At 45.8% G+C, this 24,466-nt stretch overlaps 1 protein-coding gene across 2 annotated transcripts in view; it reads right to left on the bottom strand.

Annotated features, from left to right (window-relative positions):
* LOC149339135 (disintegrin and metalloproteinase domain-containing protein 10-like) overlaps nt 1-24,466 on the bottom strand; it is a 183,955-nt gene that overhangs the window by 31,702 nt on the left and 127,787 nt on the right. For both annotated transcript variants that reach the window (XM_089547960.1, XM_089547959.1), the window contains exons 3-7: nt 20,854-20,986; nt 14,451-14,572; nt 12,597-12,946; nt 8,501-8,807; nt 5,235-5,500 (exon numbers count right to left, since the gene is read on the bottom strand). In XM_089547960.1, coding sequence (XP_089404086.1) covers nt 5,235-5,500; nt 8,501-8,807; nt 12,597-12,946; nt 14,451-14,572; nt 20,854-20,986 — 1,178 coding nt within the window. The remainder of the gene's footprint in view (nt 1-5,234; nt 5,501-8,500; nt 8,808-12,596; nt 12,947-14,450; nt 14,573-20,853; nt 20,987-24,466) is intronic.

The raw sequence follows: 24,466 nt of genomic DNA, 5'->3' as shown, positions 1-24,466 counted from the left end.
ATTAGACGAGAAGCTATTGAAGCTCTCATATGCGTCATTTTTGTCACTATTGGTCTTTTTTTTGGAGCGCTAGTTCTACATAACTATCGACTGGAGTGAAAAATCTCTCTGAGCGGATCGAAATTAACGTTTCATTCAAATGCTGCACAAGCTTTACTTAAAACGCTGCATGCAAGCAGACAAGTCGAATGATGTCCTCCCCGGAGGGCCTTTATTTAAATAAATAAATAAATAAATAAATAAATAAATAAATAAATAAATAAATAAATAAATAAATAAATACTGGTTTATGCCCTAGCTTTTTCGCTCACTCAATCTCGCACTAACAAAAATTACTGTTAATAACGCCCACCGTTGAAACTTACATTTATTTTTCTGATGAGCACAAATTTCTTGTGTTTCTTATCCTATGGGGTAGGGATAAAGCGATTGCGCAAACACTATATAAAATGGACAGCGGCCGCGCAAGCGTGGGAGCTCCGCTTCAAGCAAACATGCAGTAAAATCATGGTATTTCGCAAGCTCCAGCAATTGCGGCAGTGTATTAGTAAATCCCCGTTTCTTTCTTCCCAACACGTAACGTACCATTGGGCACAAACAGATTATGTAGTTTTGATGGGCATAGAAAGCCTTGGTAATGGAGCTTTCAAAATGCATAACACAATTATAAATTTCAAGAACTGACAGCAGGCAGTTCCGAATACTGAATGAGATTTGGTTACTTTCTCTGCTGGCTAGAACATCCGCACGCAAGGGTTAAAACTATAGTACTCTAGTCGTACAGGATTGTAGAACGATACGCAGCCTCCGTGGCTATATTCCATACTGTTGCGGCCGAAACAAAAAAAAAAAGAGCAGTGGCCATGACGTAGATACCTTGAGAGCAGAGAGCGACTGCCCTAGACGCATTTGTTGAACAATGAGAAAAAAAAAAAAGAGGCGTGGCACTTACAACCTAATCCCCCACCGTTTCTCATGCGGACGATTTAAAATGAGACGATCGAAGAGGTATTTGTTCTTTTCTTTTTTGATGAAGACCTCCACTGTACATTTGAAACCATCTCAATTAGCGCGCTTTCGTCCATAACACCATCTAAATGTTGGCATAAGTCCCAGCCCTGTAAACGAGCAAGCAGCCATTTATGTTTGCATGAGAGGCTCGAAACTATTGAATTAAAGGGACGGCAAGTACGGATCTAAACCTTTTCTAAACACATCACGCTCCATTCAGACGGCCGCCGTAATATTCCGCTAAAGTGCGCACTATTTCGCTATAAACTTTTGCAAGCCAGACGCATGCGAAATACAGTGCTATGTATTTGGCGCGTGCCTTCATGCTGCGAGACACACAGCTCATTCATGCCATTCTTTCGAAAGTGTACTTCAGTAAGCTCGAATATAGAAACAACGAAGTGGGCCACGACACGTTCAAAGTTTCAAGGTGCCACACGATATGCGACGAACAACATCGGTTCCATGCAGAACAAAATGCACAGCGGCAACGAATAAAGTTTTGCAGGCCTTACCAAAGTGCTGTCGGCATTCCTCATAATCCACGGAGCTGCTCCGGGGCGTGCACATGCAACGTGACATTTCAGCCATCCATGCTACCCCCAGGAATTTCACGAGCCCCCGGGTTTTCTTCTTGAAAAAGAAAAGGGAAAGAGCGGACACAAAAGTGACAACTAGTAGTGCAAAGCCGGGCCCAATCTCCTACTACAGCGAAGCGTATGTGCCGGTCTAAGGCGTCGTAAGCCGCGTTGCTATATCGTGTCGCAACGCAGCTTCGAGAACAAGTGGGCCGTAGGCTGTCTAACCTTCTTTGAGACTTCAAAACGTCGGGCCTATGTGAGTAACCTACTCTGCTCACCCGACAGTTCGGGACTGGGGTAATTCAGCGAGAACAAAGGACTTTGCGAGAAAGAGATTTCCAGGGAAAACGCAATGTTTACTATTATTTTCGTCGAAAAACGGGTTCTTCGGTGTTACCTTTAGGAAAGGACATGTCCGAAAAGGTTGTTTTTTTTCAGCTTTTATATCTGCAGCGATAAGAACAAAAACGTCAGGCAAGACTGGTATGACAGGGCTTAAAGCTTATGCTCAAATAAACGCAGTCCAGCTTAGCTGAAGCTGATGTGTGTTTTATTCAGGATGTCCCTCTTCAACGGCTGAACCTTGTGAAAAGATGAAATATTAACCAGCGAAGTCAGGTTGCAGCTTTCTACACTCCTCTTTTCTGATGAAAGTGCGTCCTGGAAAAAATACTCGGTATCTCGCCGATTTATTCAAACCCCTCATTGTCAGCGAGAATGAGCAAGTTCTAAACTCCCCTCTTCCCACACTCTAAACACGAATACGATATACATGGGAGTAATAAGAGGGTAAATTGTCCTCTAGCGCACTACCTTTTATATATATATAAAGCACTAGATGACATCTTACTCCTTTCTGTTTATAGATTGTACGTGGCTTGTATAGCGGAGGCCTGAAGCAACTAGAGCTTTTAACGTCGCAAGCGTGTAGTCCTGACGAGACTCGAGAGTGCTGCATCTTTTTTCTTTCGCCTATTTTCTTGAAGACTTCACTCCTGCCTTGTCGGCAGATGTTCCGCTGCGCACAAATTACCGTCTGTCAGAGGTGTTTTTCATCCAGCGTGCTAAGCCTACATTTCGTGGGAAAATACTTGCGAATGCTTTTGCGAAAGCCCAGACAGTAGACAGCCGATCCGCGCACAGCAGGTCGAAGCTGCAGGTGGAAGCAAGCGTCAATGCACCGCCTACAAAGAAGCATGTCTTTGTCGAGAGAAACCATTTCGCTGCTTTCCTGTATACTTCATCGAACGGCTCCACATTAGGGATAGAGAGCTGGCTGGCAGAGCCTATAGCCCTATGCCTCTGTCGTAATGGTACTTGTTTTCTGGCAACGGTCTGGAGTGTTGAACAAGCTAAGGAAACTTCATTTGGGTTAAACGGGCAGGTACTCTGTTCTGTGCGAGTGACGCTTATTATAGTCGAAGAAAAAATGCTGAACTGCATGGTCTCTTGATAGCAGTATCTTGCGTAGCATGCTCTAATGAACGCTCCGGTGTACACTGTAAAAGCCTTCTGTACAGCACTATAGCGTTTACGCGGCAGAATACTCATGCCGATCAGAGAAATATGCCTTTCCAAACGGCATTCATTTGAATCTTCGTGACGTAGTGCATCACCACCGTGGGCCTTGGTCTCATCAAGTTACATGGCAGCAATCGCCAAAGGAGTTCGCCATTCGCGAAGATGTTTATTTTTCATTTCTTAGGGGGAGAACCGGGGGGGGGGGGGGGGGGGGGGGGCTAAATATGTCAATGTCTCTTTTTTGTAAAAAAAAATGATTTCCCTTTTCCAGTTAATTTATGCATCTTCCTTTTCCTCTTCGAAAGTACTTCCGTTCATTGAAACGCATTTGTGCACCTGCACTTAGATTAGCCACAAATCATTCACTGACCACAAACAAATACGCGCGCATCTAATTAAGATCTCGGTGATTAGCGTGCGCGATGAATACGTCTTGAAAGACAGCGTATATGTGGTGTTTTCTGGCACTTTTGACGTGATAAAAATTATTTTATACACATAAGAAGATTACGCCCTTGAAACACAAAACGTAGTCTCATCATGGCAAACCATCCTGCCAGTTATTATCTGGGAGGCTACTTGACCTCTGGTACTGAGCCTCTAACTACCTGATTCCTTTGACAATTTGCAGACAATCGGTGCAGCAAAAATGGCATGCTCTCCATGCTTCACAGGTGTTTTTTTTTTTCAAGCCAACAGGCATGGGAGGGGTAAAAAGACATGCTTTTATTCATCATGCTTCGCTACAAAGCAGTATGTATTCCTGAACCGGCTTTTCGCTGCTCTGTAATAAGTGTATAACAGTCAGTCAGGGATCCATTCGTACCAATGTGCCTTAGCTGAGAAATTTAATAACGACTACCGCATGGCTATTGGCGCTAGCGAGCATTCACTGCGGAGCCGGGCAAAGTCACATTTACATCAGAATGCAGGACGCTGCGTAATTGCTGCACAAGCGGGTTTTCGTTTTGACGTATGTTGAAAGCGCGGCTAAGTATGGAACCCTGCCCGTAGCGATTGCTACACTTTTTGTCATTACTAACACGAGGCCTGCTGTAAGCTACAACTTGCACCGCATGCTCGGAATCCACTTTACAGAGCTCGCCGTACCTATGCAAGGCTCGCGGCTGGCAGATGCTACTCATTCTTCTGTTGATGAAGTTACAAGATCCAGTGGTTGCTACACAACCGGTCCTTTTATACGGCAAGGCTTTCTGTCGTCGTCGTTACTTTAGTGTGGCAATCCGAAGTACTTTTGTAATAGAGACAGAACAAATTCTGTTTATACGACAGAACATTGCGCAACACTGCAGAAAACACTGCAATTGCGGCAAAAGTTTTTCTCATGACGACAGACAGTTTTCTTAAGATGCTGCCAGAATTGATGTCATTTTTTTTCTGACTGCCATGCTTGATTTCTTTCCACCTTCCGGTGGCAAAATCTCAATTGCCCACGGGTCAAATCTTTTATATTACCATTGGGCTTACACCCGCGATACATGACTGGTGCGGGAGAGGCTTATTTTATTATTCATTTTTTACGCCTCAACAATACTTTGCCATGCTTGGTCAAAATATATACAGGGCCGCGGTGACCGTCGCATTCTCCACTGGCGACTCGACGTCAGGATGAGGCGGCATACACGCATTTCATGCACTACCTGGTTGCTAGAGGTGCCCCAAATCGAACCAAGTACCTTTTACATACAGAGCAGATTCTCTATCACCTCAAAGTATAATACATCCTGTATGCAAGCAGCGCAGTTTCCTCGTACTTTTACTCCATCTCCCTAAACAAAACATGCCGCTATATCAGTCGGGGCACAAGCCGATTCCGAAACTTTGCGACGTGAGAAAATCTTGTCAGCTTCCTGGCATTCTCATTACGCTGCAAAGCGACTAGTAAAGTTCTGCTTCAGTCTTTTTTTGTGTGCATGAGGATTGAATAGATACGTTCAGTCCATGTCAACAAAACAGTTAATGCTCCAGATTAGAGATTGGAAAAGAAGTAGAATCTATAAATTTGGAGCATCGTCTTTAAAACTGGCGCTGGACGATGACACGAAGATAAGTGTATCTGCATGCAGCGCAGGCAGCAGGCGGCCAATGCACTATATATACCCCGTTCTTTTCGCAGACGCCTCCGGCGTTCTTGAGGTCTCCGGTCCAGGCGAGCCCCAGTGTTCCGCCCTCGAAATCCCGGTAGGTGAACATGTAGGCCAGGCAGAAGGCGTCGTAGTCCTCCTCGGAGAAGAGCTCCAGGAATTTCTCGACGCCGTAGTTGCCCGGAAACCGGTACTCGTGGTCGCGCAGCGCCTCCATCGTGTGCACCTTGATGCGCTTGATCAGGAACGAGATGTTGTCCGAGCGGCCGTCCTGGTCGAAGTCTGCGAACACGCGCACCCCGTGGTTTCTTTTCCTTTTTATGCGTAGCATATTGCAATCACTCAGTTCAGCCCTTGGGCGCGGCCGGGCAGCCACCAAACCACGTGACGTGACGTCACGACAGCCTGAGGAAAAACCGTAGGTAAAGATGATGGCGATTCTTGGTGAGAATTGCAAACACACTAAACAAGAAAAAAAAAAGAAAAAGAAAACAAAAAGAAAGAAACAATAAAAAAGACAGGCTGAGCATGGTGGCGGTTGCCACCGCCCCGTTTCAACGGGGGCGCTCCTATCCATCCATCCATCCATCCATCCATCCATCCATACGTCACGGAGGAATACCTGCTGAGAAAATCGAGTGCCGCCAAGCAATACCTCGCGCAAAAAGACCGCGCAATATGCAACGCATTCTTGGCTTAACCAAGCTAAGCCTGGGCATCTTTTTTTTTTTGTATCACAATATTTTCCGGGCGACAAGGCTCAAAAGTCGGGGCTCTGGGAATCAAAGACGGAGAGAGGGACGGCAAAGAAGGAAGTAAGTTTGAAAATAACAACTGAAAATTGAGCAAAAGTTCTCTACAGTAAACACGACCTCCAGATGAAGGCAGGTTCATGGCTTGGATACTTGCGTCTGCAATGACCCTTGCGAAAGGCAAAGAAAGTACAACTTGCATTCACCTCCATGCATTCAGCTCATCATCAGGCGAACCTCCGCGTGATGAGTGCCTAATAAAGTGGCCTGCCTGCTGTATATCCCGCTGACACAGGAGAGCAAACATAGTTAGTACCTAATCGTTAAAAAAAGTTAAAAAATTATTTTTTTTCCAACGGCCGATATGAGAGACTGGTACTCCCTTTGAAAGTCTAACCAGTCGAATTAACTAAATTCCTCTTCGTATTAATAAGATGTGTGGTCGTAACTCATATTGTTAAGTGGGGCGCTGTGCGGCCATGCTTTGAACATGTGTAACATGCCGAGTGAAGACAAGAGAACTTATTTGATGAACAATACGTGCTTTAGTGAACCTTACCGTAAACAAGGGAACGATTGTAAAAATTACCAAAAGAAGTGGTTTTTTAGTTCTGTATTCAGAGTTATGCTTATTCATATTAGTCGTGAAATAACTCTGGCAACCGTCATTCAGTAATTCGTACTAGTTCATCGTAAGAGGCTACGCTTCGTTGGGTTCGAACCTGTATGCGTATTGAAACCAAGCTGTATATGTGAGCTGAACTGCAAAGGGCAGCATATAGGTTTTTTTTTTGTTTTTTAGTGAAAACAGATCTGTATTTGCATTTGCGAAAGCCATCGCTTAGAATGCTTATTAACAAGTGTACTGAATTTAAGAGAATCAGCATCGCTTAGCTTGTTTCCACACTTCCTGTCATTTACTTGATGCACTCAGTGACATGATGGGGCAAAAGTTGTCTTTGAAAAAGGAAAAATATTCAGGAGGCGTTAAGGTTTAAAGCATTACACCGGTAGCACCTCATACTGCCGGTGAGTAAATGCTACCTGGCCATCACTGGATGTATCACCAACAGTAAGCGTGCAGGAAAAAGATGTCATATGCGCTTTCCCTGCTGTTTGCAAATTCAAGGAGTTAGTTTGAAAAACTCGTCATGCAGTGCTCCAGATGCGGATGGATATGTGTCGACGCATTGATCTAGTCACGTGACTTCTTTCAATGATGACATCCGAATTAGACCACTGTCCCAAAGCGCATTGCACTGAAGAATTATGCTTATTCAGAGAAGAAACAGTGAGTGCGACCAACAAGGAGAAACACTCTTCGTTAGGCACTTGTCCGTGACGTTGCAACGGCTGCGTTTTGTTTTCTCACGACGACGAGTCATTTTCAGGATAGCAATACGGAAAGCGCGCTCACGCGATCCGCACGCTGCAGTCATACGGCGAGCGCTTCCTTGGAGCTGTTTCCAAGCAGCAGTGAGAGTATTTTGTAGCGAAAGCTACATTGGCCACGAACTTGCGATTTCTCTGTGGCGGTGCTCCGAGGAGGCACAGAGACCGACCTTGAGCCGTTGCCTAGCAACCGCCGCAGATGGCGGACGCCGCGCGCTCGCCGCGCGATCTGGCATGACGTCACACCACGTGCGTCGCCGCGGAGCCACCGCGGAGCCGCCGCCGCCGTTTGGTATGACGTCACACCACTTGCCTCGTCTTTGCGCTCGCCTCCGCTCGCTTCGCCAGCTATGTCGCATGCTTTCGCTGCGTATGTCCGGCATAGCCAAGCTAAGCTAAGCCACTGCCAATTTTGGAGGCTGTAAGGAGAGCCAAGAAGGGAAGCGTGTGGTAAATGGACCCCACCTTGTCCAACTCTGGTGTAGAGTTGGAGAATTTAAATGCCATAGTACGGTCGCTCATGAACAGTCAGAAGTGAGATTCAGTCGGAAAATGTCCGACCAGATTTCGCTATTCCTCAAATCTTCGGTTGTCTGCGATTACGGAACCTCATTCCACATGTGGGAGTAAAAGCTCTTGCTTTGTTCAACTAAATCAGAAATGAGACGTCATCACTGGAGGGACATGCAGCGCCAGCTTTGATATCAGAACGGCGGGTATACTACTCTCACCGCCGGTTCATTCACCCTTTCTCATGCAGATATTTTTGATGAATCCCGGCATCCCCCAGATCTGCCACTATCTCCGCACTGACGGTATGTCTTCAAGCGACTATTGGGTACTTCAGAAGATAAAGCCTCATTTTAAAGGCAGCAGCTTTTTTTTTATCACCGAAAGAGCCCGAGGAACCAAGAGTTTTGTAGTTACCCTAAAAGAGGGCTTCGCCGTACGTTTTCAATATAAAAGTAATTTTGCGTAAAACATGATTTCTCAAGGATAGTTTTATGAAGGGAGGTAAAACAAGGTAGAATGCATTCTGGGACATCGAACTTTAACTACAACACGCGTTAGAATCTCACCAAACAATGCACGTACACAATAGCCACCAGCGGCCCCGTTGAGAGACAAGCACACACACCTGTGGTCCTGTAGATGGAATTGACCTTTTGGACGTGTCGGGTCATCGTCTCTATGCAGGCCTCCTCGGAGCCCATCCTCTGGTAGAAGAGGTGGTCTGCTTGCAGGTACAGCATACACGTCGTCTTCTTGGGGTCGATGACGACGTTCTTCGCCGGCTGGTCGCTTCCCGCTGCCCACTGGGTACGCTGCACAGACCGGATGCCTAGCGCAGCGGAGTCGGGCTCCGGGGGCTCCAGGTCTTTCTGGCTATAGTGCGCCGCATCGCCATCCCTCCACATCAGAGGGGGCTCTGCTTCATCGTGGAGCTGCGCGAGAACGGTACGTTACGTTACGTTACGTTACGTCACGTTACGGTACGGCACGGTGTGATATATACGCAGTGCTTACTCTTGTCAACGAAGGCATATTCCCACCACTGCAAAGCATATTACTTGATGCAGATAAGAATGAGAAGAGGCTTTTAAATGCAGCAACGCAGGTCTGGAGGCTAACAAATAGACATTGAAACCTTAGTTAAAAACCTTCGTAACTGATAAAGCTTCCCATGCTTTGAAGTGGGAAAGTACTCCACATTTTTAGTGAAGACACTCCGCCCCCAGGGCTCAGGCAGCATGCAATGCCCACAAAAGGGAATGTGTTAGAAGACAACTTACTCCCATTTTATTCCTATATGGACTAATTCATGTTTAGAGTGTAAAACAGGCATAAATGAATTTAGAATATCTTCCTTAGAACCCAAACGCGACTGGCAATTTTCCGGAAACACTGGTTCTAAAGAGATGGTGTGATTTGACGAATAAAAGCCACGTAGAAACTAAAATGAACAGAGAAGAAAAGGGAGACATTTTCTTCATGCGACTCAAAGCTTCAAGGTCAGAACGCACGTCAGCTACTGATGTGCCCTTCCTGTTCATGTGCCTGTGTAGGCCTCTTCGCTTTCTAAAATTATAAGGAGTTGCGTCACAGCTTATTGACATCAACAGGACCGAAAACTGGACTATTTGGTGTAGGTTAAACCTCTCTGAACAGCTCAAAAGGAGCGAGAACACACGCACGCACACAAAACACATACACACACACAGCGCTATTAACTGAAATTTTATTCGAAAAGCTTCACGCTTGTCTATTTAAGACACGCATTACGTACTGCTATCGGGAAGAAATCTTAAAATTATTGTGCGTATATTTCGAGCCCCTATATCACAAAAACAACACGAACGGCTCGAAAACTTTAGTAATTCATGCAAGCCGCACACGCAAGCCGCGCACTAAAAGACAAAGACATTCATGCCCAATCAGTTTTCTTTTTTTAGCCGCCGCTGTGGCTCAGTGATTACGGAGCTCGGCTTCTGACCCGAAAGACGCGGATTTGATCCCGGCCGCGGCGGATGAATTTCGATGGAGGCAAAATGCTAGAGGCTCGTGTACTATGTGATGTCAGTGCACGTTAAAGAACCTCAAGTGCTCGAAATTTCCGGAGCCCTTGACTATGGCGTTTCTCATAGCCTGAGTCGCCTTGGGACGTTAAACCTCCAAGAACAAAACCAAATTATTTTCTTTACCAGCCGAAGCTGTTTCCGTCATGAACAACTAGGTACAGTAACCCTTTGTAAAACATTCCACCACGTGAGAGAATAAAAAAGTTGCATGCAGCACCAAACAATAACAACAGCAGCAGCACTTCCTAGGTGCACCGTGCAGAACATTGAGACGACCATTTTTATTTCTTGCTTTGAAATATGATCACATTCTCAAAACACGAAATAAGCCAGTACATCCGTCCAGCAGAGGTTTCAAACGTAGCCGGCATCACTTGCTTTGTGTGCACACGTCTAGACGCTTTGAAAAAAAGGGTGAAAGGTCGCGTGTACAATCCAGACGCCGTGCGACAAATGGTTACAAAAGCCCTCAAAGCCAGCGCGCGCCGGCGCAGAAAGCGAAAAAAAAAAAGAAAAAAAAATCTTGACAGAACTCTAGCAGCTTTATGAGGGTAGCGCACGTGTTTGCTCTGATTTATTAAAGTATTTTTGTTTCGTTTTTTTTTCGTGGTATTTCATGCTTTCTGCGCCTGCGTGGGGCAGGCTTTCGGGCTTTCTTATAGGCGTGAATATTCCCGAATAAAATTTCAGTTCAATTCTTGTTCGTCCTGGTTCCTTTTGCGCTGTTCAGAGATGATGATATACTTTTCCATAATGCGCACGTGGATGTCGGAACGCTTGCGCTTCGAACTGTTGCCAACAGGTACCGAAAGCTTGCCCTGCTATCTCCCCGGTGCCTTCGACAGGTGCAAGCAACAGAACAGTGAGAAGCAACCTACGTCTGCACCCAGGGAGCTTTTATTGGAAAGATCTCTAGCAAAACAGGAAACTGCGGTGGTTGATGTGAACCAAACAAGAATGAAGTTAGCACGTTAAAGTACTGTTAAAAAGTAAGCAGGAAGTTACAAATGACGCTATACAATCACTACATTCATCGGTACTCTTGTTTTAATAAGACAGGGTCACTTGCATGTAAATACAGAAGTGTTTGCATTAAGGTTAGCCGGCGAGCCAGTGATCTGTTCAATTTCACATCTCTGAGTGAAATAACTGCCATGATGAATTTTCTTATAGTTTTTCGTTTAGTAATGGGTATTTGCAAAACCGGCTAATCTCGGCCAACTCCTTTCTTTATTCCTGTTCGAGGATTCATGATTTTGTCTTATTACAACTTAGCAAGGAATGGCGCACGCTTGCACAACCTGTACGAAAAACAGTTCGAAATGATTCCCAGCTGTGTATGGGCGTTGCTTTGGTACTAACTATGGAGAGCCCTTTGACCTTCGTAACGAGAGACAGCGAGGATGCCACCCTTTACACTTTTTATATCTGAGGGGCTGTAATTTTGCAGGGGCCAAAAGCAATTTCAAAAAACTATGGGCACGGTTAAGTCACCTTAAGAATTAAATGCGATCGGATTAGACATCTATCCCAGCTGCTGTTGCAATCACTGAGCGCGTTTGGGTCAGCTTTGCAAACTTCGGTGCATCGACCGTCATATTCGAGCTGCTAGCTGCAGTAGTGTGTGTCCACTATGTTGCCACTGTGCCGACGTTTGCATGTATCGCATTTTTTCCATTTTTTTTATTTAGATTCTCTATCTGAGTTGCTGTCTAAAACTAGGTGGATCGCAAACCGGTGGGCAGGTTCTGATGACGTAACAAGGTCGCGTGACCTCTCTCGACCAATCAGGGTGGCCCATCAGGGCAGGTTGTGATAACGTCCCAAGGTCATGTGGCCTCTCTCGACCAGTCAGCCAATTTCGCCTCGGACAGCAGCGGGATTTTGGTGTGACGACAACTCTAATGTTATCGCATTAAAAATTGTTCGAACAAATAATGAAATTACCTGCTTACTCTTGACAGAGGCTGTACATCTTCCACGTGCCGCATTTCCTTCGCGCGCATTGTGCAGTTAGCTACCCTCCAATGTTTCGGAGAATCCCCTCAGGTTGAGAATATTGCTAATAAGATGGTATGGTTTACAAGGGTTTAACGTCCCAAAGCGACTCAGGCTATGAGAGACGCCGCAGTGAAGGGCTCCGCAAAATTTCCACCACCTGGGGTTCTTTAACGTGCATTGACATCGCACAGTACACGAGCCTCTAGAATTTCGCCCCCATCGAATTTGGCCCCATCGCCCCCATTGCGGCCGGGATCGAACCCGCGTCTTTCGCGACAGCAGCCGAGCGCCATAACCACGGACCCAGCGCGATGGCATATTGAGGTTTCATAGAAACTTCGAAGTTGAAGAAAAATTCATCCTGGTCCGCGGCTAGCGCTGAGTTAGAGCGACGGCACTGGTGAGGCGGTGTTCCTAGGTTCGAACCCCGGACAAGGACAAATATATTTATGTCTAAGCTCTTTTCTTTGTAGCTGTATGGCTGTGCTTGGGTGGATGCTAATGAGTAATTACCCTCTCATCAGCGAGCGCGTTGTGTATAGTTGGTGGGTTGGTCGGTTGGCCTCAAATAAAATGGCACATACCCACTACAGGGGAGTGGCCAAGACACAGGCGGTGAACTGATGGAAAGAGGATGCATCGTAGACTACTCACTTCGTCGTCGTCGTCGCTATCGGCGTCGCTTCGCCGCCGTCTCCTCCTCCGGCGAACGCCGTCCTCGCGGTCTCCGCGCAGGCCCGAGGCCCACGGGATCCCGTCCCGGAGGAGGACGTCTCCCGCCGCGCTGCCCTCGCACGGCGCGGGCTTGTGCACGTGGCAGTAGGACTGGTTCTCCGGGAACCGCACGTCCGAGCCCTTGTACATGACCGAGTGGAAGTCCACGGGCTCGTCGAAGTACCGGCTGGCGGGCTCGACAAAGAACTCTTCGCCGTTGCGCACCTCGATGACGCCGTCGAAGAGCCCCTCGGTCGTGATGAGGCCCTCGACCGACGACTCTTCGTCGTCTGCGGAGAGCAGTTTTAGCGCCTTTGAGAGCGGTACGCGTGCATAAAATGTCTGCACTTGTGCCAACGATACAGCGTCCTCGCTTCTTGCATCCGACAGACAGACTTCACCTGGAATGCGTCACACAACTGGGAAGTAATTGAAATTGGAAAGTAAATGAAATTGAAAACAAGTGCTTGCGTCGGGGCACCGATAACAGGCGATGGTTCTAAGCAGACATGGACACGCCACGTTATCGCTGGGTGCGTACAAGAGACGTAACGAAACCAGTGGATAAAGCTTTCTTTAGTGACAACCTTCACTGTGTTTTTCCTTCTGCATGCATCAGATGAAAACATTGGAAAATCCCACATGCATTCATGCGGTAATGCAATCTAGGCGCAGCACAGATTAGACCATTAATTTTTTTTTTCTTTTATTGCAAGCGTGAACCACAAACAGCTGCAGGACAGAGGCTAAGTCCGACACTAGAAAGTGAAATGCAGGAGGCCCTAAACTATTAAAATGCGTTCTTGGTGCCGTAAAAACGAAATTGACATGGTCAGGTTTTAAATGAACAGAACTGATAACCGATAGGCTGATAGAGATTCCCATTTGGAGACCTTTTGGTTATAAAACGAAGAAAAGCATGATAGTGAAGCTGGGGGAGGGAGGTCTGCCACTATAGAGGAAGCACCCTCCAGAACCGCCTGCGAACCCCAGACACCTTATGCTCGAGCTGTTCCGCTGTAGCTGAAGTGCAACAGCTTCTTCTGCAGTGCCTCTTGAGCCTGGGGATATAGAACGTGTCTAAGATAGCGTCGCTAGTTTGGTGCTTCCTGAAGATCCATGAACTACGAGGCGCACGGTACCAAGTCTAATCTTGGCATTTTTAGACGACGCTGACCTCCTGGACAGTGGTAGAAGTGATTTTTTTTTAATTTATTTTGCTTCTAATAAGCGAAACAGTGCCCCGAAGCACCATCTGAGCAGAGCAAATAGCCTGTCTCAATCACTACATTGAGTTTTCATGAACACCTGTGCCAAACATTGCACTTCTGCACGACGCAGAGAACCTACAATCGCGCGCGGGAGTTGGCGTGTCCCTCCCGGAGACTTTTTCAAGCTAGCGCCTTACTTGGTCGCACACTGCTGCGTAATTCTGTGCAGAAAAGGCCATTGGCCAGATTTTTTTTTAAGCGTCCCAAAGCTACCATGGCCGCGGCCAGTCAGCAGTGCCACTACGGTGGGTCAGGAAGCGCCACCTACCGGGGAATTCCCGCTCACAATGGCGGTGGGGTCGGGGACGGAACGCTGACCTTTGGGCATGCAAAAAGCGACTAGACGAGAGAGAAAGGCGCGAAGACGCTGAAATCCAAAATTTTGACTACACATAACTCAGCTTCTACAAAACGCATTCAAAAAATTGCTGGAGTATATTCGTGAAGCGGTGTCCGTTAACATCCTAGGAACAGCGCACTTTTATTGGAAGCCCTTTGCAGAGCCTCTTTAGCTGTAGCTCACCTTCGATGTACCCCTTGAGGACGTTGGAGATGTCGTAAGAGATGGGCCCCCGGCTGGACGACTCGAAGGCCACGTCGGGACTGAACACGCTCGTGTCGCGCTTCATCCGCAACCTGAACAACCTGCGAAGAGGAAGTCGAAGCGCATTTATTTGTTCTGTAACGCAGTGCAGTCTCACAACCCTCCACCCTTCCAAGGCTTGCTTTTTGTGTGTCTGGACATGTGCGCTTGCTTCATTCGCTGCATTCTGTTGGGTGCCGTCGAAAGACTCCCTGTATAAATGCCGCAAAACTTGCGTATTTCTGGCTGTCTTTCTCGCGCAGAAAGCGGATGATGGAACAGAAACGAGTGGTGATTTTTAACGCTCTATCTTTCCTTCACTTCTAATCAGGGAGTAATTACTCACTCACTGGCATCCACCCAAGCGCAGCCGTAGGGCTACAGATGAAAGCTATACAGCTTTGCCAGAAACTTCGCAGTTGAAGAAAAATCCGTCCTGGTCTGGAGTTCCAACCCCGGACCACCGCTTTACCGGAGCAGTCGCTCATCAACTGAGGTAACCGGCGTATTCGCCAACTGCAGACTGTACAGCCACAAGGCTTGAAAGCACGGTGAATTGATCACGGTGACTGAAGATTGTCACAACGGCTTACCTAAAAGGGATAATAAATCCTCTTAAACGGCGTTATATGCCACTAAGCATCACGATTTGCGACCTAAAAGGTAAAAAATGGAAAAAATGAAATTAAAAAAAAACAATAAAATTACAGTACAGAGAGCGGAGTCGAACGGCCGACCTTCCATACGCAACACGTCCCTCTAATCCACTGCGCCATAGCGGCGATGTCAAGCCGTCGTTCTGAATGAATATTTATAACCAGCCTTAATGGTGGCTGCTAACTGCCGGTGGGCGGCGCTGTCATCGCTGGCTGTACCGGCTGCATTTGGCGAACACGCAACCGGGACGGCAAGCTTATGGCAGGGGGAAAGCGAATTGATCAATAACTCGAAGTGGGAGCAGTGTTGGTCAAATGTTTAAAGGAATCCCCCAAGGTGGAGTAGATTTGTAATAAGTTTAGTTTAGTTTATTGGGGTTTAACGTCCCGAAGCAACAAGGCCATGAGGGACGCCGTAATGAAGGGCTCCGGAAATTTCGACCACCTGGGGTTCTTTAACGTGCACTGACATCGCACAGTACACGGGCCTCTAGAATTTCGCCTTCATCGAAATTCGGTCGCCGCGGCCGGGATCGAACCCGCGTCTTTCGGGTCAGCAGCCGAGCGCCGTAACCACTGAGCCACCGCGGCGGGGCAGATTTGTAATAAGGTAGTAATTACCCGTTGGTATTGACATTTCTCTTTCACTTCATACGGTTACATTCCCAAATTCTTATACCTATACTCTCTGGCGTATCCCTCTGAATACAATTCCCGCAGCACTCTCTGCAATCATCATTTTCATCATCATCCTGACTACGCCCACTGCAGAGCGAAGGCCTCTCCCATGTCTTTCCAATACACCCTGCCCTTTGCGAGCTGCAGCCACTGTACCCCCACAAACTTCTTAATCTCATCCGCCCACCTAACTTTTTGCCACCCCCTGCTACGCTTGCCTTCTCTTGGAATCCACTCCGTTACCCTTAAGGGCCAGCGCATATCTTGCCTTCGCATTACATGCCCTAACCAAGTCCATTTCTTTCTCTTGATTTCGCCTAGGATGTCTGCACTCATTTTGAAGCAAACCTCAATCAAATCCTATTCAGTGCCCAGAGGGCCAACCACCTCTGAGCTTCCAAATTTCGAACCAAAGTAAGTGGGAGACTGCGTTGCTCAGCCATGACCCGGAGGCACAACTCCGGATAATGGGTTGGGCCCTGGAGGTGGCAATGAAGCATGGACTTCAAGCCACCTAGCGCCGCCTAGAGGACCAACACGCTGTCTAAGCCTTATCCCTAAGCACTGCCCTCTTCGTCATATTGAAAATAAAAGAGGAGCGTTACTAAAGAAAGAGCGTGTGTGGCAGTGCTTTGTAACTGCACATACACACACGTATCTCAATATCTTTGGCTCATTATATCGCAAAACCAAAACACCCAGAGAGCTGGGCTCAAATTTCGCATTAGGCAGTATTGTAATCGTCCCTATAATTTTTTATTGTTCTTTCTCTCTATCAGCTACCTCTTCCATTCCGGTCCATGTCTTGCAGCCTCTCCGGATGCTAAAAAGTTTATCTCAAAAAGAAGAACACCTCTCTCTTCTTCTCCATTCGTCAACCCCTCCTTTGAGGGTCTGCAAAGAGTTCTTTGTTAACCTCAGAACTTTCTGTTATTTTCCTTTTTTTTGTCTTTCCTCCGTACAAAACAGCATTGGCTTCGCCGTCCTATGTCCCAACCGACGATCCTAATGTGCTGGTCGATGAGGATCCTGCTAGAGGGGGCAGCAAGCGAGTTATCTCGAGAGTGTGCCCCGCGTAACTGTATGGTCAAGATCAACACCTCCTAGAAACTTCAAACCACACGCATTCTGAATTATCATTTATTTTATTACTATTACCAGACTGTTTGCTCTCTGTTGTTTACCGCTTGATATTCACAAGATTACCAACATCATAGCAGCATGAAAGCTAGCTCTCTCAAGCGCAGACAACCTGTGCTGGAGGAGCTTCGGATTTTTAGTTAGATACAACTGAAGAACGTAAAGTCAAGTGCCCCCCAAAGGCGACCCTCCAGGCCCTGTAGTTTGCCTGCTCTCAAGATGTCTCGGTCAACCGCCTTGCAATTGCTAGGGTATCTCGCGCGGCCATCCCACAGGGGCATAACGGCTGTATTTTAATGCGAAAATATTTCTTGTCTCATGAGTGGCGTGTACAGGACTTGTCGGCAGATCCTGTCATCAGAGCGTATGCCCACGAACTGTCAATCATCCATTGTAGGGGTAATTAATACAATGGTTTATTAAATAATTAAATTGATAAAATAAGCGATAAATTCATGAATTGATTAATTAGTGTATTACTGAAATGATTAAACCAATTCGATTCAATTCAGTAGCCGGCACGATTAATTCATTGGGTAATTGATTCATTCCAGTCCCCGGAATACCTCCTGCCTGCTTACAGGAGGTATTCCGGGGACTGGAATGGGAACAGTTGGGGATAAGAGTTAATGGAGAATACCTGAGTAATTTGCGATTCACTGATGACATTGCCTTGCTAAGTCACTCAGGACAAGAATTGCAAAGCATGATCAATCAGTTAGACGAGCATAGCAGAACGGTGGGGCTAAGAATTAACATGCAGAAAACCAAAGTAATGTTCAACAGCCTAGCAAGGGAACAGCAGTTTGTAATTGGTAGCGAGGTGCTGGAAGTAGTAAGAGTATATGTCTACTCAGGGCAGGTAGTGACCGCAGATCCGGATCATGAGACGGAAATAACTGGAAGAATAAGAATGGGGTGGGGCGCATATGTCAGGTTCTCTCAGATTATGAATGGTAGCTTACCAATATCCCTGAAGAGAAAACTATACAACAACTGTATCCTACCTGTACTCACCTATGGGGCAGAAACGTGGAGGCTAACAAAGAGGGTTCAGCTTTAGAAAAAAAAACCTCTCCCCTCGCCATTGTTTGCAGTTGTGCTTTACGCTTTTCCTGCACCTCGAGGATGCTATAAAAGCTGCTTGTTTCGAATACTGTAATACACTCGAAAAAGGCTGGTCCTCCAGCCGAAACGTTGTGAATTAAATCTTGTTATGTTTTTCAATTTCTGGTGACTTTATCTTATATTAATCAATCAGCTGCCAAGAAATAATATATATATATATATATATATACACTAACATCAACCGGTTGTTTAACACCAGCACACAGGTTAATTAAGAAATTTACATGGTATACGTTTTATGACTTACTAGTATGTTTTAATTTGATTTTTACCTGTCATGAAGCGCTCGATTTCTTCACTCCTGTGCGATTATTTTTAAAGTCTTCTTTTGCTTTTGGTTGGAGACTTAGCAAACACGCCTGAGGCTGTTTTGGCCACGTATTTCCACACGGTAAATGCCAACACCGACCCCTGGCTTGGGCTGCGTTCCAAAGGCCCCGGCATTTAGTGTGCATACAAGAGCCCGATGACGAGCCACCTTTTCGTGCACAAATACCCGCCCTAGCAAGGTCTTAAAACCATGAACACTGTTTTCCATCAGCTAGCTCAGTCAGAGCTTGTCAGCTTCTCAGGAAGTATCTTCACCAGCGAAACCAAGATGCCGATAAGCCCTTTAAGCACGTCATCTGGGAGTGCGCTATGAAGAATGCCTTACTTAGAATTGCACATCTACCGATTTGACGCATTTCTCAGAGTCAGTAATGACAGCATGGCCTGAAGTAACATTGTGAAGACATCATAATCATCAATCTGACTACGCTCACTGCAGGGCAAAGACCTCTCTCCCTTATCTCTCGAGTTAACCCTGTCCTTTGCCAGCTGCAGCTAATACGTTTCTGATAATACCAAACTGCTGCAAACTGATGTAGTTGTATGATGTGCGTCGTTGTCGAGAGTTTTTTAGTGCGAGGGATGCAGAACAAATCACAAAGTAGACCACAGAAACAGAGTGACAATGAAGTGTAAACAGGGCACAAGTACAGTACATGGATTGTGGCTACTGAACTGACGGTTCAGTCCATGCCTTTTTCTCGCAAATCGTTGAAGGAAACATGTTTTGTCTTTGACATAAATGTCTCGAAGTGCCATTTCTGTTGCATTTTACCCATTATAAGGACAACAAGAAAAATATATTAAGTAGGTTTTTTCCCCCAGACTCGTTACACAGATACGCAAAGCTACTGAACCAGAATGGTACACATATAGGTAACATTTTTACTTCTGAAAGAGCTTTATTCTAAATAGAAAACAGAAAGAACATTCCGGCTCCCGGGAGACAAAGAAGAAACTGTGAAAAATTCACATACAATAATTCTCTTCGGTTCAATGACAAAAAATGGACTCAAACGAAACTGACCTAACAGCTATATCTGCCGATTGCAGAGGAAATGCATCTTACATATTCCTTAAAACACATGGGAAGTATAAAGCCTACCTCGAGCCCTTTACGGCAGAAACTCTGAGACAAAATAATAGAGTACGCCTGCTCAACCTTTAGCTTCTATTTACCCAAAAATCCCTCCATTTTATAGAGAAATCTTTCGTTCATTCGAGCGACGAGCGCGTGTTTACATTCCAAGGAGTGTGCTAGTTCTAGGAAAACAGCCCCAGGTGCTTTTATAGGACTTCAACAACGCGTTGACGAAAGCCCCGAAAGTTTTGCTGTGCGGTGGATTTCGCTCTCTGCTTCTCTTCACGTTTGCACACCGCACTTTCACGCAGGCCGGATTTATATAAAGAAGTGGCTGCCTTCTTTATATAAATCCGAGAAATTTGATACGGGAACGCAGCATGGACTTCTACTTTTTATACTGACAAAGTTTTAAAAATTCACTCCAGAAATACTGCGATTTCATCCGTACCCGATTCCTCCAGCCACCACTTCTGAGGGATGCCCACAAATCTCCTGCTGCTTTCACAATTTCACCATTGAAAAGCGGATCTCTCATCGACAACAGCACGGAGCAAGCCATAAACTCATTGCTGAATTCCGCGACATTCTTACGAATAATGTATGAAAAAGAAACTATAATATTATTCCGAAACCACCAGAACTTATAAAAAATGAGATTAACTGTTCTTTCCGGAAATGGAGCTGGAGTGACGGCTTTCCCGCTTTTTCTTGAACTATTACTGGTTGGTTGGTTTGGTTTATGGGGTTTAACGTCCCAAAGCGACTCAGGCTATGAGAGACGCCGTAGTGGAGGGCTCCGGAAATTTCGACCACCTGGGGTTCTTTAACGTGCACTGACATCGCACAGTACACGGGCCTCTAGAATTTCTCCTCCAAAGAAATTCAACCGCCGCGGCCGGGACCGAACCCGCGACTTTCGGGCCAGCAGCCGAGCACCATAACCACTGAGCCACCGCGGCGCCAGAACTATTACTAGCGTTTTTTTCATGCGCTTCGTGAGGGCTTTGGAAAACCTCAAAACAATTCCTGTAGTAAAATGTGTTGTCCTGTAGATTGAGCTTGACCACGCGTTTATTAGCAACGCAATTAATAACTAATTAATGGTTTGTTTGTTCTTTTGCTTGCTTGCTTTATTGGTCGCTTGACTGATAGATTCAGTTATTTGATTGACTGACTGATTGATTGATTGATTGATTGATTGATTGATTGATTGATTGATTGATTGATTGATTGATTGATTGATTGATTGATTGATTGATTGATTGATTGATTGATTGATTGATTGATTGATTGATTGATTGATTGATTGATTGATTGCGATGCTCACCGATTGTGCGCGGCGAACTCCAGGCGGATGTCCAACTTGGGCGACCTTTTACTCCGGTGGTGCTGGTCCCGGAAGGAGTGGTGGTTGAAAAACAGGGGTTCGAAATGCCGGATGTGCTCGCTTAGCACCACGCCTGCATTGAAGAGACAAAAGCAGAAAAAAAAAATACTGTGTAAAAATAGGCGCAGAATGTGCGATAGATCCTGCTACTTTGTGCAGAACACCACCGTAAACCATCTCGCACAGTGCAGCAGGCGAGACCTCGCACACAGGCGAGAAAGCCTACTGATATCCCCAATATGAAACGTTCCACCCTTCGGTGCTCGTTACAGATAGAGCACTGATTTCAACGCGCACAAAAAGCAGAGTTCAAAACAGCGGCATATACCAAGAAATAAAAATACGTAGCTAGCTGAGGGCGCGTCGGACAAATCGAAGGGGGCGTAGAACGGTCGATTATTCTCGCTTTTCTTAATGCCTGTGAACTTCACAGTGACTCGCGTTTCTTTCGTCATTGTTTTCTAGCTTTCTCTTTCAACTCTTGTCATGTGAAAATGCCCATAAACGGCGACATTACCTCTCGTATGGTCAGCAGGAAGACGCTAAGCTTAGAGAGCTGAGCTAGCTGGTTCTGGAACTAGCCCAGCTCCGTACGCTTAGCGATATTCTTTCTAGTACACTGGGCCCTGTCATCCCTCCCTTTATGAGCGTGAATCCTTAGTCGACCCTCGTGAACCGTCTAGCCGTGACCGCATATCGTGCAAAGAAACTCGCGTCTACCTAGCAGGAATACAAAGGGAATAATTGCGCTATTCTAACTTTAATTAGCATTTCGTCTTCCTCTCCTCTTTTCTTCCAGTTGGGTTTCAGTTCATGCTTTTGCTCCTAAGGGGAGGGGAGGGGGGGGGGAAGGAGGGGGACTCATGTGAACAGTGTTTCGGCACACACGGCCCCCTTGACAGCCAGCAACTATTAAAAGGCTGCCTTGCACTCACCTATGCGGCAGAAACGTGGAGGCTAACAAAAAACGTGTAGGCTAACGTGGAGGCTAACAAAAAATTAATGTTGTAGCATTAGAGTGCGCACTCTGCTAAAATGACGTCATGAGTGACGAAACTCTCTCACTGATCAAGAAAGGTCACGAGGCTTTGTTACATCATCACAACCTGTCCACCGCAGCGGGCGGTAACCAGCCCACCGGATTGAGAGGCTCCGTGGCCCTGTGACGTCATCACAACCTGCCCATCGGGACAGGTGGCAACCGGCTCACCGGATTCAGAGGCTCCGTTGCCCTGTGACGTCATCACAACCTGCCCATCAGGACAGGTGGCAACCGGCTCACCGGATTCAGAGGCTCCGTGGCCATGTGACGTCATCACAACCTGCCCATCTAGAGAGGTGGCAACCGGCTCACCGGATTGTGAGAAAGCTGCCCACCGTGGCAGGCGGACATTAAATTATTGATTTGTAAAAAGAGGTCGCGTGACCTAGTGTCGTCAACGCAACCTGCCTACTGAAGAAATGAGAAAGAGAAGCAAGAAAGAGGACAAAAGCAAGATAAATGGCGGTAAAATCCGGTTAGAGCCGGTTCTTGGCTTCGGCTAGCGAAGAATACCCATATTCTTCTTCACAGTACCGTATTTTCCGATGTATAAGACGCGGCTATTTTTCGAAAATCTTGCTGGTGCGTCCTATACAAGGGTGCGTCTGATATGAGAATATTTCGTTTTTTTTTTGCGAATTCAGAAATTACTGAGGTTCATGCTCAAGCTTTTTTTACCGAAAAAATATCACTACCATTGACGCGGTTGTAACACGGTTAATACTTCAATACGGGGACCGCCGTGCGCAACTTTTTTTAGGTGAACTTTATCATGAAACGGCGGGGATGACAACTTCTGGGATCCCAAACACGCGACTTTTTCGGAGGCCCCAAGCAAAAGTAATGTAAAATGTCAAAAGATTACGACAATCGGGCTCTTCGCCAGTGTCAAGACAAACCGGCGTTCTTTTTTACCCACCCTTTGCAACTTTCTTTGCTCTGTGTACGTAGTGCGAAGAGAATGTTTCAGCCGCGTTGCCTCCAGAAATGGGCGAACTTTTATTTATTTATTTATTTATTTATTTATTTATTTATTTATTTATTTATTTATTTATTTATTTATTTATTTATTTATTTATTTATTTATTTATTTATTTATTTATTTATTTATTTAAAGATACTGTCAATCCACTGGGGATTTTAACAGGAAGGGCGCTGGAACAAGGCACATCAAAGTTTAAACTACAACAACGTCATGAATAATGGACACAAAGAGTGAACAAGAAGAAGGATTGAAGGGCAGTATAAACGACTACAGTGTCGCACTTAATTAAGGTTCAATACATAAAAGTCACGGGTACAGCAATAGGATCGTCGGATTGTACAGTTAGTTCAAGACAAGATAACATAATCAATACATGGGATAAATATGACATTAGAAACGAACAAGCACTGGTAAGAAAAATAGCAAGGCAAAAAAGGAAGTTGTCAACAAAGGTTCAGAATTCAAGTGTGTTTACGAGTGAAGATAATTTTCTACTGACTGAGTGAAGATATCTAGTGAAGGGCTGCGGGTAATGGAGTGGTCAAGGGTGTTCCATTCTCTTATTGTAAGTGGAAAAAAGGAGTATTTCAGGCAGTCAGTACGAAATGTGTGCTCTTTTAATGTTTCTGAATGTCTGTGACGTGTAGGTCTTGTCTCTGGGGCCATAAGGTACCTAGTTTTATCAAGGTTAAGCTGATTATGGAGTAACTGGTAAAGTATTTTTAGTCGTGCAAGTTTAGCTCTATTTTCCAGAGTGAGAATGCCGGCTGTCTTGAGTAGTTCAGTGGGTGAGTCAGTAGGCCTGTATTTATTAAACATAAATCTTACTGCCTTTCTTTGGATAGCTTCTAATTTTCCTATGAGATAATTAGTATGCGGAAACCATGCAACGTTCGCATATTCGAGTACCGATCGTACGAAAGCGTTGTATGCAATTAGTTTTGTTGGAGGAGGAGCTTGTTGAAGATGCCTTTTGAGGAACAGGAGTCTTTTAACGGCGGCTGATGTGACATAGGTGATATGTGAATCTCATCTGAGATCATTGGATATTATTACACCGAGGTATTTATAGTTGTTAACTCGAGTGAGGGGGGCGTTGTTGACAACGTAAGTGTAGGACGACTAATGTTTTTTTCTGGTTATTGTGAGGAGAGCGGACTTATTAATGTTAAGGGCCATCTGCCAGTCTTTACACCACCTAGATACGGCTTCTGCAGCGAGGTTTAGGGCCATGTGGTCATCTGGTGTGTTAATTTCGCGGTAAATTATACAGTCATCAGCAAAGAGTTTAATATTAACATTGACATATGAGGGCAGATCGTTGATAAAGTTTAAGAATAAAACTGGAGCTAAGACGCAACCCTGAGGTACTCCTGATGTTACACGTTCTAATGAGGAAGGCTGGTGGTTAATCACAACGTATTGGGAGCGACCAGAGAGGTAGTCCCCAATCCAGTTAACAATGGGGCTGTTACCAAATGTGCATTCCAATTTTTTGATTAATTTTTTGTGTGAAACGCGGTCGA

This window comes from Amblyomma mixtum, chromosome 6 (genome assembly GCF_055824585.1).
Source record: "Amblyomma mixtum isolate Tamu chromosome 6, ASM5582458v1, whole genome shotgun sequence".
In the NCBI taxonomy this organism is placed as follows: Eukaryota; Metazoa; Arthropoda; class Arachnida; order Ixodida; family Ixodidae; genus Amblyomma; species Amblyomma mixtum.
The sequence above is the reverse complement of the archived record's forward strand: the minus strand, read 5'-3'. Positions and strand labels throughout refer to the sequence as shown.